The sequence below is a fragment of the Girardinichthys multiradiatus genome, chromosome 12 (assembly GCF_021462225.1).
Source record: "Girardinichthys multiradiatus isolate DD_20200921_A chromosome 12, DD_fGirMul_XY1, whole genome shotgun sequence".
Taxonomy (NCBI): Eukaryota; Metazoa; Chordata; class Actinopteri; order Cyprinodontiformes; family Goodeidae; genus Girardinichthys; species Girardinichthys multiradiatus.
The window spans coordinates 14911139-14928024 of NC_061805.1; the positions used below are offsets into that span (position 1 = coordinate 14911139).

Consider the following 16886-nt stretch of genomic DNA (forward strand, 5'->3'; position numbering starts at 1 on the left):
TAATACTTTCTGGTAGAATATGACTGACTGGTTTCCTAAGTGGCTTCCTAAGAGAACAATAGGGCTATAAACCAAACCTGACTCAAGAAAACTAACTAAAAACACTAAAACGTGAAAATATTTACAAATGTTAAAAAAAAGTTAATTTTTAGTACTAAACAATTTAGTGTGGCTGTTACGCTTACAGTCTTATTCCTCCAATATGTTTTACATACAGATGACCAATTATGTCAATTAGGTGATCAGGTCATTTAGCAACATTTTGACACTCTATGGCTATTTTCCTTATAAAAGGAGTTTGGAGTCTGTGTGTCACATGACCTACTCTGCAGACTATGCTCAGATGTGCTACCTTATAAGCTTTATGAAAACAACAGCTTTTTCCAAGGTTTATTCTCGCACAGTAAACTATAGCAGCATTAAATATTCTGTCAGCTAATGTATCGAGTCATTTCACAATGGAGAGTAAACATGCGACGGTTGCCCTAGCACTTTAGTAAACTGTGCAGTATGAAAACACACTCAGCAGGAGCAAAAAGATGACTTTAATGAAGACCGCAGCTGTATGCGTCGAGGCAAATATTTATTTGGAAACATAAGGCTGACTTACAGAAACCCCACGTGCAACAAACGTTTCTGTCAAGAAAAACTGACATAACGGTGTCTGAAACATTTGGTCATTACTATTCTGGACACTTGAGTAAAAAACATCAACCTTTACTGGTTTTATTATCCGTCTGTTCCGCAAATCTCAAAACCAAGCTATGCTGTAATTGGCCTCTGATCCATTTCAAGATCTGTAACAGTTAGACAGTTTACAGCCTGGGGTACTTTTATATTGTTTTCCAAAATAAAAAAGGGATGTAAATGCTTTCTTGTGAGGTAGCTAAACCAGACCTAATTCATCCTTAGGCCCTGATGCAAGATGGTCTGAAGACCAAAAGAAGCTAAACATTTTAGTTCTCTTAATGAGTGCATTTGTAGGTTCTGTCAGCAACTTAAAAAAAATAAACATAACTTATGAGTTGGACAAAAAAGCTCATTAAAGGACATAATTAAATATAAACCACTGTAAAATGTCCCACATTTTTCAGAAATTATTATTTTTACCTTTAGATACTAGGATACGGAATGAAGAAACTCAATGAAGTTTAAATTTTCTTATGCCATCCTTATCTGAACCTGAGATATTCCAAAAGTACTAATTCCCCTTTTTTTCAGGAAACATGTTAAAAGCCACTGAGTGTTCAAGCATATACTTGGTCTTGATCTGAATGATTTAATGGAGTCTGCATCAGCAAATGCCTTTTCTTAAAACAAACCATGAATACTATCGAGAACAAAATAAAAACTGGAGGAGAGAGGATTCACTGGTTAATCTAATGCAGTTATGACTGCACGCAAGAGATTGCTACTTAATTTACCTTCATTACATACATTCAATTCAGTGAAGACCAGGTGAAAAATAACCAGCAGCAAATATTTAAAAAACGTGAATAAAATAAGTGTTTCTGAATGTTAAATTCACTCGATGCATGGATGTAGATCATTTTATTAGCCCACTTGTTAATGGCTTTCTATTCTTTCAAACAGAAGGTTCGTTTGCTCAACTCCACCCAGGAGACAGAAGCCATAAGGTCAAAGCCATTGCCTCTAGTGTCAAATTGGAAGCGGCTTGTAAAAAGAAGAGAGAGAACACAACCATAATTGCTGGTCCATGGACACAGTGGTCCAAGTCCACGGTTTATCTGGGTGCCAAGAGTGTAGAACCCATCTCTGTGGAGTTCAGTTGTTTAAGGGGAGGTGTAATAATCAATACCACCCATAAACTAGGACACATTTACATACATTTACGGAGCACCTAACTGAGGTGACCTTAAAACTGGTTACTGTGTGTATTAATGTCAGGCGCCCGTTTTATAACACCTAAAGATTAAGCCTAAAAAAGACATGGGTCACATTCAACACCTACATAGTGTAGGATTGCCTGCCATACCCCACCCCCACCCCACACCGATTTCTCACTCATTTGCTAGAATACGTCCACGTCTCCATAGAGGTTTGGCACTTACATAATCACATCATCGAGCTCGAGCCCAGCCCCCTCCTCTGCCTCTCTGCCGCTCCCCCCATATTTTCCCCTCTACTTCCTGTGAGCGTGCAGAATAATCTAGCCCCAAGGGAGGATTTGTCTGGAGGAGGAGACAAAGATGTGTGTGGAAGCTGGGGCCAAAGCTCGAGGAGGGAAGAGTAGAGGGGGAAGCTCATCACGACTTCCCGTCAACGGCTCCACACCTTTCTTACTGGCTTGGTCCCCGTTATGACAAGAGCTGAGATCACGTGTGCAGATAGCAACCTGTTATTGTGAAAGCCTTATAGTGTTTGTATGGTGGCTGATCTCTTCACTGCTCCCCAGAGGAGCAGTGCTGCAGCTGTGTATGTGCCAGGGATGGTTGACAGATAGAGAGAGATGCTGGGCTGAGTTGGCCATAGCTGGAATGAATGAAACTTCACAAAAAAAAAAAAAAAACTGTATGGAAAAGTAGGAATTACAGTGCCTTGCAAAAGTATTCGGCCCCCTTGAACTTTTCAACCTCTTGCCACATTTCAGGCTTCAAACATAAAGATATAGAATTCTAATTTTTTGTGAAGAATCAACAACAAGTGGGACACAATCATGAAGTGGAATGAAATTTATTGGATGTGTCAAACTTTAACAAATAAAAAACAGAAAAGTGGGGTGTGCAATATTATTCGGCCCCCTTGCGTTAATACATGGTGGCGCCACCCTTGCTTGGGGTATGTCTCTATCAGTTTTGCACATCGAGAGACTCAATTTCTTGCCCATTCTTCCTTGTAAAACAGCTGGAGCTCAGTGAGGTTGGATAGAGAGCGTTCGTGAACAGTAGTCTTCAGCTCTTTCCACAGATTCTCGATTGGATTCAGGTCTGGACTTTGACTTGGCCATTCCAACACCTGGATACGTTTATTTGTGAACCATTCCATTGTAGATTTGGCTTTATGTTTTGGATCATTGTCTTGTTGGAAGATAAATCTCTGTCCCAGTCTCAGGTCTCTTGCAGACTCCAACAGGTTTTCTTCCAGAATGGTCCTGTATTTGGCCCCATCCATCTTCCCATCAATTTTGACCATCTTCTCTGTCCCTGCTGACAAAAAGCAGGCCCAAACCATGATGCTGCCACCACCATGTTTGACAGTGGGGATGGTGTGTTCAGGGTGATGAGCTGTGTTGCTTTTACACCAAACATATCGTTTTGCATTGTGGCCAAAGAGTTCAATTTTGGTTTCATCTGACCAGAGCACCTTCTTCCACATGTTTGGTGTGTCTCCCAGGTGGCTTGTGGCAAACTTTAAATAAGACTTTTTATGGATATCTTTGAGAAATGGCTTTCTTCTTGCCACTCTTCCATAAAGGCCAGATTTGTGCAGTGTACGACTGATTGTTGTCCTATGGACAGACTCTCCCACCTCAGCTGTAGATCTCTGCAGTTCATCCAGAGTGATCATGGGCCTCTTGGCTGCATCTCTGATCAGTCTTCTCCTTGTTCCAGGTGAAAGTTTAGAGGGACGGAGGGTCTTGGTAGATTTGCAGTGGTCTGATACTCCTTCCATTTCAATATGATTGCTTGCACAGTGCTCCTTGGAATGTTTAAAGCTTGGGAAATCTTTTTGTATCCAAATCCGGCTTTAAACTTCTCCACAACAGTATCTCGGACCTGCCTGGTGTTCCTTGGTCTTCATGATGCTCTCTGCACTTTGAACAGAACTCTGAGACTATCACAGAGCAGGTGCATTTATACGGAGACTTGATTACACACAGGTGGATTCTATTTATCATCATCAGTCATTTGGGACAACATTGGATCATTCAGAGATCCTCACTGAACTTCTGGAATGAGTTTGCTGCACTGAAAGTAAAGGGGCTGAATAATATTACACGTCCCACTTTTCAGTTTTTTATTTGTTAAAAACGTTTGACACATCCAATAAATTTCATTCCACTTCACGATTGTGTCCCACTTGTTGTTGATTTTTCACAAAAAATTTGAATTTTATATCTTTATATTTGAAGCCTGAAAGGTGGAAAAAGGTTGAAACGTTCAAGGGGGCCAAATACTTTCGCAAGGCACTGTATTAGGAGGATGAAGCACAAAAAAGCCAAAACTCAATAAAAAATTACTTTGGTTTTGGGTTACTGTTACTGCATGTGAACCAGACTTGTTTGGATGTTTTCCCTCAACAAACATAATAAAAGGAAAGAACATTCTGTTAAATAGCTTCTCTGCTTTCTTAACCTCTCCCTTTCCCCAAGAGCCAGGGATGGCTTTTGTTGGATGCGAAGAGGTGTCATGAATAGAGTGATAATTCTGTTGTGGGTTTCTGACCTATAATTAGGTTATGTTTCCAATATTGACAAAAAAAAAATGTTTGCTTTGCATTCAGTGCATGGACGTAGCAGAGAAACTGAGACTGAGGGTGTATTCACACTTTGGCCACTTTTGGTCCGCTTTAAACGGACCAGAGTTCGTTTCCCCCCTTGGTCCGAACCTTTTGTGCAAGGTTCGGATCAAACCCTGATCCGGATCAAACAACCGGACCAAGACCACCTCAAAAAATGGGTCTCGGTCCGCTTCCAAACGGACTCTGGTACAATTCGCTCATGGTCTGAATACGAAGCGGCCCCGATCTGAACCAACTTCAGAAAACGAACATCTCTTTGGACTTAACAAGCCACTATAGCCGATAGCAAAGGTGTACGTTATACTCAAACCATACCTGACCAGCTGATTGTTGCAACACCGGGCATGTGGGACCGGGCACGCAGAGCACACTGTCTTCTTCGGCCTTGAGCCCGCATTCTCCAACGCTGTTCCAAACTTATAAATAGAACGTCTCAAAGTCTGTGTTGAATGAGCTGTTCTTCACCCTCACAATAATATTGCAGCTGTAATAACAGCACCAATATGCAGAGGTGCTGCAGGCAGCACGTCTACAGTTGCTTTCCTAAATTTCCGTGTCTGTGCTCTATCCCGCCCCCGTTATTTCTGTCCAATGGGAACAATGATCGTCACCCGCGTAGTTTTATTTACAAGTAATAGTTCACTTGCAAAAAGTACAATGTGAACGCAAACCGCACCAAGTCCACTTTTGCTCCGGACCAAACAAGCGGACCAAAGGACTTTCCTGGTGTGAATACACCCTGAAATAATGGGTTACTGAGATGTACACAAAAGACAACACACGTCTAAGCAAAGAATAGACTGAAGGCATGCCAAGGACAGAATTATAGCAGAATTCAGACTTTGAATAAAAAAAAAACAGAACGTGGACTTCAGTTTGGATACTAAGCCTTGTGAAGGAATTGTGAAAGCCGCAGACATTGTCCCCCTGATGCCTGCCAGCATAACCAGGGTCCTTTTTCACGGTTTCTACAAAAGAAATCTGGGCTAAAGGTTTGCATCCTCCATCTTTAATGATGATGGGTTTCTTTCATCTACAAACAAAAGCAAATTCCCTGTTCCACTTAAGAAGTTACAAGAGGCATCTGTCCCACAGAAACATGGACTGAATCATATCTGGGAGGCTGCCAAAGCATGAAGTGTGTCAGTAAATCAGAGGCTGGTGGGTAGCATTTAAAGTGTGGTGTGTTTATTTCTGTGTGGGGCCAAGACCCAGCGTTAACATACTGTGGGCTAACAGCCATTAAACATCACCAGGGTACAGCTCTGTGTTAAAATGCAGACAATAAACCTGCCTGACTGATGCTTAAAGACATCAACACAACATGCGACAGCCCTACATTGCGACAGAGGGCCTCTACCATCTGCTGCTCCAACTCCTGTGAATCCACAGGCTCGAGAGAATTCAGTCCTGAGAAGCTGGCACTACTGTACACCTGGATGTGAAAACGCTTGTTAAACACCCAGCATCTTTTAATACATGGAACAAAATATGGAGTGAAGCATTATCTGTGGACACAGACATATTCTTGTGTGTATTCTCTGTGCGTTGCATAAAATTCCTGTCCTGCACATGAATCATTCATAAGTGCTCATCAAGTCCCACTGAAAAATGCATCTTTATTTAAAACGGCGCAGGACATTGGCAGGTACAGGCCCCAACTATGCAGAACCAAAGTACTATTCATACAATGCTTAGCAGGATTTACACTTGGTTTGTTGAAGATGGAAAATCTCTTTAGGCCCCATTGCCCTGCAGAACCGTTTAACACATTATAGAAGAACAGCTCGCAGCTAGCAATTACATAAGGATTACTCAAGGGAGGGAGGGTTAACGGGCAGAGGCTTTAGTACAACAATACTGCATAAAAATGCAGACGGGATGAAACTCTCACTGAGCACGCTCTGGCGGCCAAAATTAAACTTGGACTAATTTACTACAGAGGCAAACCAAGCAAACCACAACATTTCTGACCAGCTACATCATTGTTGCATAATAAACACTGTCTCTGAGAACAACTCAGAACAATTCCAGATGAAAAAAAACATTACTGACAAACTCAGTGGTAACAGAAATAAATACGGCACTCACTCACTGCTTCAAAATAACCACAAAGTCACTAGATAAGTGGATATTTAAAACGATGAAACAAAGGTGCAACTGGTTCCATACAAATTACAGAACCATATGTGGACCCAATCAGTGAAGCAGACGGGGGAAAAGACAATGCAAACAAAGGCACTCTGAACAACCAGCTCCTTTAGCAAACACATTGTGTGGCTTACCCTCCTTGTGGAGGGTCTCACTGACTGTCTTCTAGACATCTGTCCAGTCAGATGTCCATAATTGTATGGCCTACTGACCCCAACTGAGAGACCATTCAGATCCTCAGGAAACCATTGGAGGTGTTTTGAGTTAATCCGGTGATTTTGGGGGTGACAGCATGAGTTTCCAATATTCAACTTTTCAGAGTTTCTGAGACACCGAATTATGGACTTTCATTATCTGTAAGCAATAATCATCACAATAATAACAAATGGGCTTGAAATATTTCACTCTATATGTAATAAGTCTATAAATTAGTTTCAGTTTCTAAATTGAGTGACAAAAAGAAAAAAAACACTGAGCTTTTCATGATAGTAATTTTTTTAAAGATATACCTGTACTGATACCTATTGTACTTGTCCACACATTGGCATATAACAACTACAAACTTAAAATTACTTTTATTAAAACTTTAACTGATGGATCAACACAAAACAGTGCATAATTACGAAGTGGATGCAATCATGCATGGTAATCTGAAATAAAACTCTGATAGGTGTGGCATACATTTGTATTCAGCCACTAGAATTAATACTTTGTAGAACAACCTTTCGCTGAAATTACAGCTGCAAGTCTTCTGGGGTATGTCTCTCTTCTTCCAGGCTTGCCCTGTGTTTACCTCCATTCATCTTCCCCCCCAGCTCTTACCAGCTTCCTTGCCTCTACTAAAAGAAAAGTATCCAAACAGTATGATGCTGCCACCATTGTGTGTCACCTTAGGAATGGTGTGTTCAGAGTGATATGTGCTGTTAGGTTTTTGTCCACACACTGAACTTTACATAAAAGGCCAAAATGTTCCATTTTGGTCTCATCAGATTAGAGCACCACATATTTGCTATGTCCCCTACTTAGTTTGTGGCAAACTTCAAACAGGACTTCCTTCTTGTCAATGCTGCATAAAAAGGACAGATTGGTTGGTTGAATGGTTAATAGTTCTCCCACCTACCACCGTGGACCTCTTGGTTGTTACATTAGCTAGGTTTACATGAACACAAGTAATCAGAATAAACGGCCGGTGTCTTGTAAACATGTCATTCAGAATATTCTGCAGGATCAGAATGAAATTGTAATCCGACAGAGGTGTGGTTTATGCTGATTGAAAATCCAATCAACATGCATGTAAACGCTTGACAGGATCGAGTTATTCTGAATAAGGTAAGCTGACCTGAGTGTGCATGTGCGCACCATGTCATGCAACATATTTCTGCTTTGAGTGGCTAGACGAATAGCTACACACACACAGCTAGCTATGTTGGGGAAGGTAAACCGGTCTGTGTACGTCACAACTTTTCTATTAGAAAGGGTGGTGCGATTCCAGCCTGGGAGCTCAGAAGAAAAGCGAACTGGTGCACTACTGCATTGTTTGCTATTTTTTGTTATTTAGCAAAGACGGAAGTACTTCTTCTGTGTTTTTTTAGGGAAATTTGATAACTCTGCACACTCAGTGGTACTATTCTGAATAAAGCCATGTACATACAAAGGCACATCATGATAGGAATAATTGATTGATTGTGTGCCTATATAAACGTGCAATCTGGATATGTTTTTGTTTTTAGTCCGAATACATTTGACTCCGGTCGTGAAATGGCAATGTTCAGTTTAGGCGGGTACCCATATCTTGGTAGGTTTGGCTTTCTCTGCGTCTTTGCAGGTGATGGATTGAACAGTTCTCTGTGACATTTCCAAAGCTTGTGATACTGTTTAATAATCTAACCCTGCTATAAACATTTCCACAATTTTTTCCCCGACCTGTTCCCTGGTCCTCATGATATCCTCAAATAAACCTTTACAGAACAACTGTATTTATACTGAGATTAAATTAGGCGTATGAGATTTAAATTGGATGAATAGAAATGTCTCGCCACATTCTAGAAGATTTTTTAAATACTATTGTGTTCCTTCCACAACTCAGCACTACATTGCCAATACAATACATTAAAATTTGGAGTTGTAAAATTCCAGGATTATGAATACATTTTATGGACCTCTATGAGCAAAGTACCTTTCATTCCCAGGCTGGAACTCTGAAAGTAAGGAAGGCCGACGGCGATGTGGCTGGGCCAGGTGAGAGCTGTAGTCCCTGGCGTGATGAGAATGGTAATCAACCAACCCCACTTCCTGTAACACATAAGGAATTAGTTAATCACTGCTAAAATCATTTCAGTTGCATACATTTATTTCCCATGTAATGTTTAGCCAGTTTGTCTCCAATTTTCATGTATCCCTCTCTTTCCATTGGCTTCTTGGATAAATGAAACTACAGCACATGAAACACATGAAACTACAGCCTCTGCCATTCAGGAACTGCAGGACACAGCCCATCAACCCGTTTCTGGTCCCGAATTTGATGACAAGTGGGTCTGGTAGGATTAGCAAAAGGTGCAGATGTGGGGATCCTGGAGGATAAGCCTTGAATTCTCCAGTCATGCGACAACAAAGCATGTCTTGGCAACGCTGGAGGTCATGAAAGCACTTATAGTTCAACAAGAGGCATCATCTTCTTAACACAAGCTGCTTTTTCCCTGGTCTGTTCATAATCCTGATAATTAGGAGATGTTGGTTGTTGGAAATGTTGAGAAAGGCCTTTATGTGTTTATCCAACAACATGAACTTTAAACTCAAAAAATCTAATGAGGGAAACAGTTCCGGTGTGCCACCTCCTATCTAAAGTTGAGCGAAATGTAAAATTTTTCGAACCGTCATTCATCAGTCCAACAAATGACGATATATTCGCGCAGGTAACGTTTGGACTTTTTTCTGCCAATTGAGAACACAAATGTCCAAAAATTGAAAACTAGTTGCCAAAAGAAAAATACAGAGACGCCTATTTGGGATTCCAAGTGTACGTCCCCTTAACCTGTAAGCAAAAAAAAAACAAAAACACAGCTCTTAAAAAAAAAAACATTGAAGGGCTCAGCCCATCGCCGATGGTCAATAAATTTGTCCAGTTGCCCAACCTTACTCCTATCCATTACAATCTTTCTGTTAGAGAACCACTTTGCTCTCCATAGTTTCAGGGGGATCCCCTCTCTGATCTACATGTTTCCAACCGCTGAAGTTCATTTCAAAAATGTGTTCATTCCTTACCATGTGTGGCCGCTGCGACTGCAGGGGTAGATTGGCAGGGTTGTGCAGGTGCCTTGCGTCCACAGGTCTTCGGCCCGGCTGCACAGACTGGGGATGAGAGGACATGCTGGCACAGCCGCTTCCTCTACAAGCAGGCAGAGGGTGTGGCTGTAAAGAAGCTGCCGCGCATTATCGGCCGTGTCTTTTAGCCTGCAACCTGTAGAGGAAAATAAGAAAAAAAAAACTTGTTGAATTCAAGCAGCCTCAGATAAAGCACTGTGGACACTAATATACCTGAAAAGAATAAATCTAAAGATCTTAGTACATCCTGGTAGGCACGAGCAGAGTGCATCAAGGTTTAGTTGTGCATGACTATATACAGCGGATAACAGCAGATCGTCAGCTCTATAGCATAGCTGCTTCCCCCCTTCCACTGCTTCCAAGATAGAAGACCCTGCACCTGCTACGCTCTACTCCTCCACTACTGCCCGATGAATAGCCCACTGTCCTCAAACTGCAGACTCGCATACAGAGATCAGCAGAGTCAAGCAGCTACCACGTAAAAATACTGAAAGCAATCAGAGGAAACTCTGGGTCAGATAAAGATGTAGCCTGAATGCATGCAAAACTGGATTTTTACTCCTGATCATCTAAAACCAGGTTGAGTTTATGAACAAGCAGTGTGCAACTTAATAAACATCCAGGCTCTAACCTTTGTCACGCTCCGAGCCATATGCTTAGTCAATGGTTTAGTTGGAAGACAACTGGTAAATATTTAACTCTTATTATAATTGAGTTGGCATACAGGGAGATCATTATATGAGTGGTATGGAGGACATGGGACTACAGAAGCACAAGACATTAAAAGGTGTAAATGTCAAAGAAAATATCAGGATTTTACCCTGTAGAAGTCATGCACACAATTTATCTGATTGCACCTCAAAATGGTGACACTCAAGCAATCCCGAGTGGCAGAAACAGGCCCTTACAAAGTCGACAGGCTGTATGATAGGTTTGAAAATCAGAAAACATTTAAACAGGGAGAGCTACTGTGTAACAAAATTTACATTACATAAAAACTTCAAAGCTATGTTTTTAAAAACTTTAAAATTAACTAAAATGGTCATTTACAGACAAGGAATGTGGATCTGTGTCAGCATTCTTTGTGAATTTATTGTTAAGCGTAATAAAGGTAAATAAAAACTGTAGGCTTACAGTCCATGTACCTGCCGTGTTTTTTTACCCATATTATCTATAATATGGACAGAGGGAACGTATCAGGTTTGGTACCTCGGTTCAAATTAACATTAGGGCAGCACAATATATTGCAAATAAATAAATCACTAACAGTTTTAGATTTACTAGCAACCAAATTGCCATTGCATGTTATATTGTGCAGACCTAATTAACATATATATTCTGTGATTAAACCCATACAGAAGGTAAGCTGACTTTTAGCATTTATTAATATATACAACTGTATTCATGCACTATTTGTGTACACGCAAAAATGACAGCAGTGAGCTAATTGCATGAACCTGTCCTCTTTACAAACAAAATGTCCACTCTTCAACACCGATACATCCTGTTATCAAGTTCAACCAGGTAACCAGGTTATAAGGCCTTCAGGCTCTGTTTCATGCATTTGCCTAGCATAGAAACAAGACGCATATAAATATCAGGAAACCCGACAGTACATGGCTGCAACACTCTGGTGGGTGGCAGGAATGTCTGAGTAGAGATGCAATGAGATATCAGCTGGTGGCCAGAATCAGCAGATTGTCCGAATGGTCGGACCCAACTGGTGATCAGTTGGAAATTCAAAATGTTCACCTTTTGTTGTTGTCTTCTTGAAATCAGTGAATGCATCGTACTAAATGCTACCAGGTGGGGATAACACTATTCAGTGTGGAAATTGTTACTGTGGAAGGAAAACTCTTTTGTTACTTTTAGCAGCAGAGATGCACTTAAAATGGGTCAGAGGAATCAAGAAAGAAAATAATTTCCTAATAGAAAAAATCTGGCTTATTTTCTTGGCATAAAAAAATAAGCCAGATTTTCTATGACATACTAAGAAACTACTGTGGTTAATTCAGGCTGCGAGCGAGCAAGAGAGAGACTGCTAACACTTTTAAGTGCTAGCAGCAAGGCTGAATTAAGTACTGCAAAGCTGCTTTGTTTTATCCTTTTGAGCTTCCGATGTTATGAAAAGTGCTGGATTTGGAAATATAGGTCGCCTTTTGAAAATGTCAGAGTTAAGATAAGGACGTACATTCTACAGAGATTTCACAAAGACAGCTTTAGTAACCCTAGCTACGCTAATCGCTCTAATCACTAATAGAAGATGCAAAAGACAGCTGAAAGTCAACTCCATATTCATTTTGTCTGTTTTAAAATACAATGTTAGTAAAACATGCTGCAATAAAGTGACTTGCTCCCAGGTCAATTATCAAAATAGACGTTAGCATTTTGAACACTGTTCAACCTGTTCTTAAATCTTCTCACATTATATGTCCTAAAGAGAAACTGAAAAACTGCCAAAACGCATACTAGCAGACCAAAGCCTCAAAGAATGAAGATTAGGAACAAATTGGTTCCTGATCTTCCTGTACTCACGTTGGTACATCTCTATATGTATATCATGTCAGGTAGTATTATGATTTTGATGTATAGAAGTCTTGCACATTAGTTCATTGCCAATTATCTCACAAAAGGCATTATAATCATGGTGCCAGACTGAACCCTTATAACATGAACTTTTACAATGTTTGCAGAAAATAAAGAAGACATAAAAATGAGAGAGAGCTGTTACGTAACTGATCATACAAATATTAACTCAGAGGTATCTTTTGATGACCTTGCAAAAAAAGAGATCCAATGTCAATAAAATGTTGACATTTGTTAAGGCTACTGGAATCCAACAATAGAGATGTGAATACAAATCAGCATTTTGTTGCTATTCGTTAAGTTTTCAGGGTTGTTAAATATTAGGATCTGAATTTCAAAGTCCGTAGTTTCAATGTCCCTTTGTAAGCTGCATGGTGGTCTGCTGAGACTGATGGTACTTAAATTATGCTGAAATTCAACTGTTTTACTTCAGAGCTTGGGACCCAAACAAGCCAAAATGGAGAAAATGTGTTAGGCAGAAGCTAAATGTAACTGCAAGCCCTCAGTATTACTGCTCAATAACAACTACTATCGGATACCACGATGAATGTGTTTGAAAACTTGAATGAAGCTCATTTTAATTTAAAATTACTTTTAAAACATTGTGTTGAATTTCGCTAACAATCTTCAGAGTCATCCAGCTTGTTAACTGTGACACACTCAGGATGACATGCATCCATGTAATAGTACTACCAGGCTGCCTAGCACTTGTGACGTGTCCATGTTGCTCTTGCCAGCAAAGAAATGGGGACTCCTGGCATTTCTTTCATCCTCTGACTAATGACGCCTCCCTCTCTCTCTCTTCAGGTTTCAGTGACATGTTAGGCGCATAACAGGACGCAGAGTGACAGAAATATGGACCAAAAGACTACCTCCCTGAAATCTTGACAGCATAGCCAAGTGTTCTGAGTGTACTGTAATTTTTGCCCAGTGACAGAAAAGCTGCCACTCCAACTCCAGCCTTCACTTATCTATTAGAATGACAATTTTAACCCAGGGAAATTTATTTAGTTTCATAGATTTTCAAATCTATTAAACTAATTCTATTCAACGAAGACTAAAAGCACCAAAACATTCTCACACCTGCATTTTTCTAACATCTAATCATGGCACTCAATGTGTAGCTACCACTATGTTCCACATACCCTTTTTAATCACTTTTGACATTGCAAGAAAAAACATAGGAAATTAAAAGCTCTGTCTTTTCCCGGATTGAGGTTCGTGTGTTTCAGGTTTTTCAGCTTTTCACAATTGCACATAAACTATTTTTTCTTAGTGAGGCTGAAACATGTCTGTGGTTCGTTAAACCAGCTAAATCAACCAGCTATGTGAAAAAGCTGCAGCTGAGAAAGATGGAGCCATTATGAACCAGTTTCACCTTGTCTTAACTAACCACCATGATAAGCAGGCATATTGTTACCGTTTGCATACATCCTTCTACCTAGACAAGCGAACGAGTGAGATTATTGTGTAAGGCTTGAAGTAAGCGCTGACATGGTCCCGTTGAGAAGATTGCATGGTTTCCATGACAACAGACAGTTGCAGCAAACATGTGACATCAAACCCATTTCTGGCCATGCACAGTGTAACCTGCAGTATTATGTGTATTTGCTGTGTTTCGCAACATAATTACATGGATTTATTTTTGCTATGATCGTATGTGCCAATATTTCAAGTGCAAGGACCTCAGAGGATTTATTATTGCTTCTGTGTGAGACACATCTTCCATGTTCATAAGATTAGTTGAGATGGCTTGAGAACTCCAAACCACTACGACACCATCCGGTACTGTATTAATTGGCTAGTAATTTGCTGTCCTTGCTGATGTGATATGGACTTTGTGCAAGCCCCAGACTTCAACAAGAACCTGCCATCTTCAGAAGCGACTGATAATTGTCTCCCAAGGATGAGAAGGAAAATGATGTGTCTGTGTTAGTCGGGGGCCATCTTCTTCATTCCTGACATCCTGGAGATAGAGACTGTGATCGAGGTTTTTCCCAAACATTCTCTCCCTGTTGCTGATAGACCGCATCAGCCTAAACACGGTCCACGGTTCGAACACCTGCACTGAAGAGAGATAAGGCTGGGTTGATCCTCGAGCAGACTGCCAACTTGTGGCACCTGGACACACCGGCAGACAACTGACTAAAGATTCTACTACTCAGGCGGGGTTGTTCACATTACTGAATACACTACACTATTAAAGGCCACCGATATTATTGGATGGACCTCCTTCTTTCTCACATGCTACATGCTTTGAGGGCTAGGCAGATAATCAGAGGCGACAAGGACACTTTCCCACACAGGGTTGAGAGAAAATTTGAGGTTTTCCACCTATTAGAGGCTTAACTGGTTGAATGAGAAGTAGGCGGAGGCTCGTTCATTATTCTTGCCAAAGCCCCTTTAAACTCTGATCAGTGGATGTATATTATGTGTTTTTGTTGCTTGTTTTTAAAGTCCGGATAGTTACTGATGTTACCCATATATAAGTACATGTCATATAGATTGCCTTAATAAATATAAACATTTATACTAAGATTGAAGCAGTAGCTTCAGAGAAAAATGTATGTGCTGGGAAACAGAGGGACTCATGGGTGTCCTAGATGTATAATAACTGGTTGTTTAATGGGAAAGGAAAATAATTCACATCATATTGACAATGCGACTGTTTAATTAAGAGTGAATTATATGAGACTGATTTACCTGTTTTATTGTTTTGTCGTTTTATTTAAAATAGCACTAATCTATGCTACACAGTGGCCTAAAGGTTGTCAATGCACCGTGAATCAACAACTGTAAATCAGTATGTTCATATCAGTGAGACTGCAGTCAACATTTGTGCTCTAATGGCTTGATTATCAATTACACTATACTCCATTTCCTCACAAGCAGCTTTTTAGTTTCTGTTCAGCACGTAAACATAACTGTATATCGTTTATCATCTTTTACACTCCTCTGAGGAGTAAAGCAGGACTTATTGTTGCTTTTGTCGGACAAAACCATATTAGATTAACCTGAAGAGGAGCAACAGTGATGATTGCAGCCTTGAGAGGATTTTCAAGCAAAATTCATTCAGGAATTTGGGGAAGCTTCAGAAGCAGTGGACTGAGGCTGGAGTCGACACATCAGGAGCTACTATACACAGAGGAATCCTACACATGAGTTCCAAGCATATTACCTGGGTTAAGGAAAAAATAACTGGTCTGCTGCTCAGTGGTCCAAAGTCCTGTTTTCAGATAAAAGTAAAGTTAGCATTTCACTTGGAAATTAAGATCCCACAGTCTTGAAGAGGAGTGGCGAAGCACAGAATCCACAATGCTTGAAGTCCAGTGCGAAGTTTTCACAGTCGGTAATGATTTGGGGTGCCACGACATCTGCTGGTGTCGGTCCACTGTGTTTTCCGAGATCCACAGTCAACGCAGCAACCTACAAGCACATTTTAGTGCACTTCATGCTTCCTTCTCCTGACAAGCTTTTTGGAGCTGCGGATTTCATTTTCCAGTAGGACTTGGCAACTGCCCACATTGCCAAAGGTACCCGAAGCTGGTCCATTGACCATGGTGTTTCTGTAATAGATTGATCAGCAAACATTCCTCACCTGAACCCAGTAGAGAATATCTGGGATATTGTCAAGAGGAAGATGAGACACCCGACCCAACAATGTAGATGACCCAAGGCCCACTATCAAAGGAACCTGGGCTCCCATTACACCTCTGCAGAACCACAGGCTGATCGTATCTATGTCACATCACATTGGTGCAGTAATTTGTGCAAATTCAATTCAATTCAAAGATACTTTATTGATCCCCGAGGGGAAATTATAATGGGAAATGGAGCCACAACCAAGTATTGCGTGCATAGAAATTAACATTAACTTTTCAGAAGCCTGACAAAAAAAAGACAAAAAAGATTTGATATTAAAGCACTTTAGGAAGGTCCGCTTTCATCAAAATTGGAAATAATTATCATAATTACAATATTAAACCATACTGTTTACATTTATCTTTGTGTAAGTAGAATGTCTTTAATTCAAGACCAAATTCTGTTTTGATATTTTAAATGGTACAAATACTTGATTCATAAAGAATTACTAAGTAATAAATGTGACTTTTGACTGAACAAAATGACTGTTACAACGTTTAGCCAAGTTAATATGTTGGTCAGTCCACAAAGACAATTTTTTGAGGAAACCGTTTTTAAAATTAAGCATTTCTCATGATTTTGGGGTCAACAAAAATATAATCAAATTATCAGACGTTAAAAAAAAAGGTAAAATATTTTGTCAATAATGAAAACCCCTACTTAACGTTAAATGCAAAAGACAGTTTAAAAAGTCTTCATTTTAA

General features: G+C 40.2%; 1 protein-coding gene across 2 annotated transcripts in view; it reads right to left on the reverse strand.

The window, feature by feature from the left end:
- Positions 1 to 16886, reverse strand: part of ncor2 (nuclear receptor corepressor 2) — a 129623-nt gene that overhangs the window by 85761 nt on the left and 26976 nt on the right. For both annotated transcript variants that reach the window (XM_047380685.1, XM_047380684.1), the window contains exons 2-3: positions 9895 to 10090; positions 8810 to 8925 (exon numbers count right to left, since the gene is read on the reverse strand). In XM_047380685.1, coding sequence (XP_047236641.1) covers positions 8810 to 8925; positions 9895 to 9999 — 221 coding nt within the window. In that variant the 5' untranslated portion in view covers positions 10000 to 10090. The remainder of the gene's footprint in view (positions 1 to 8809; positions 8926 to 9894; positions 10091 to 16886) is intronic.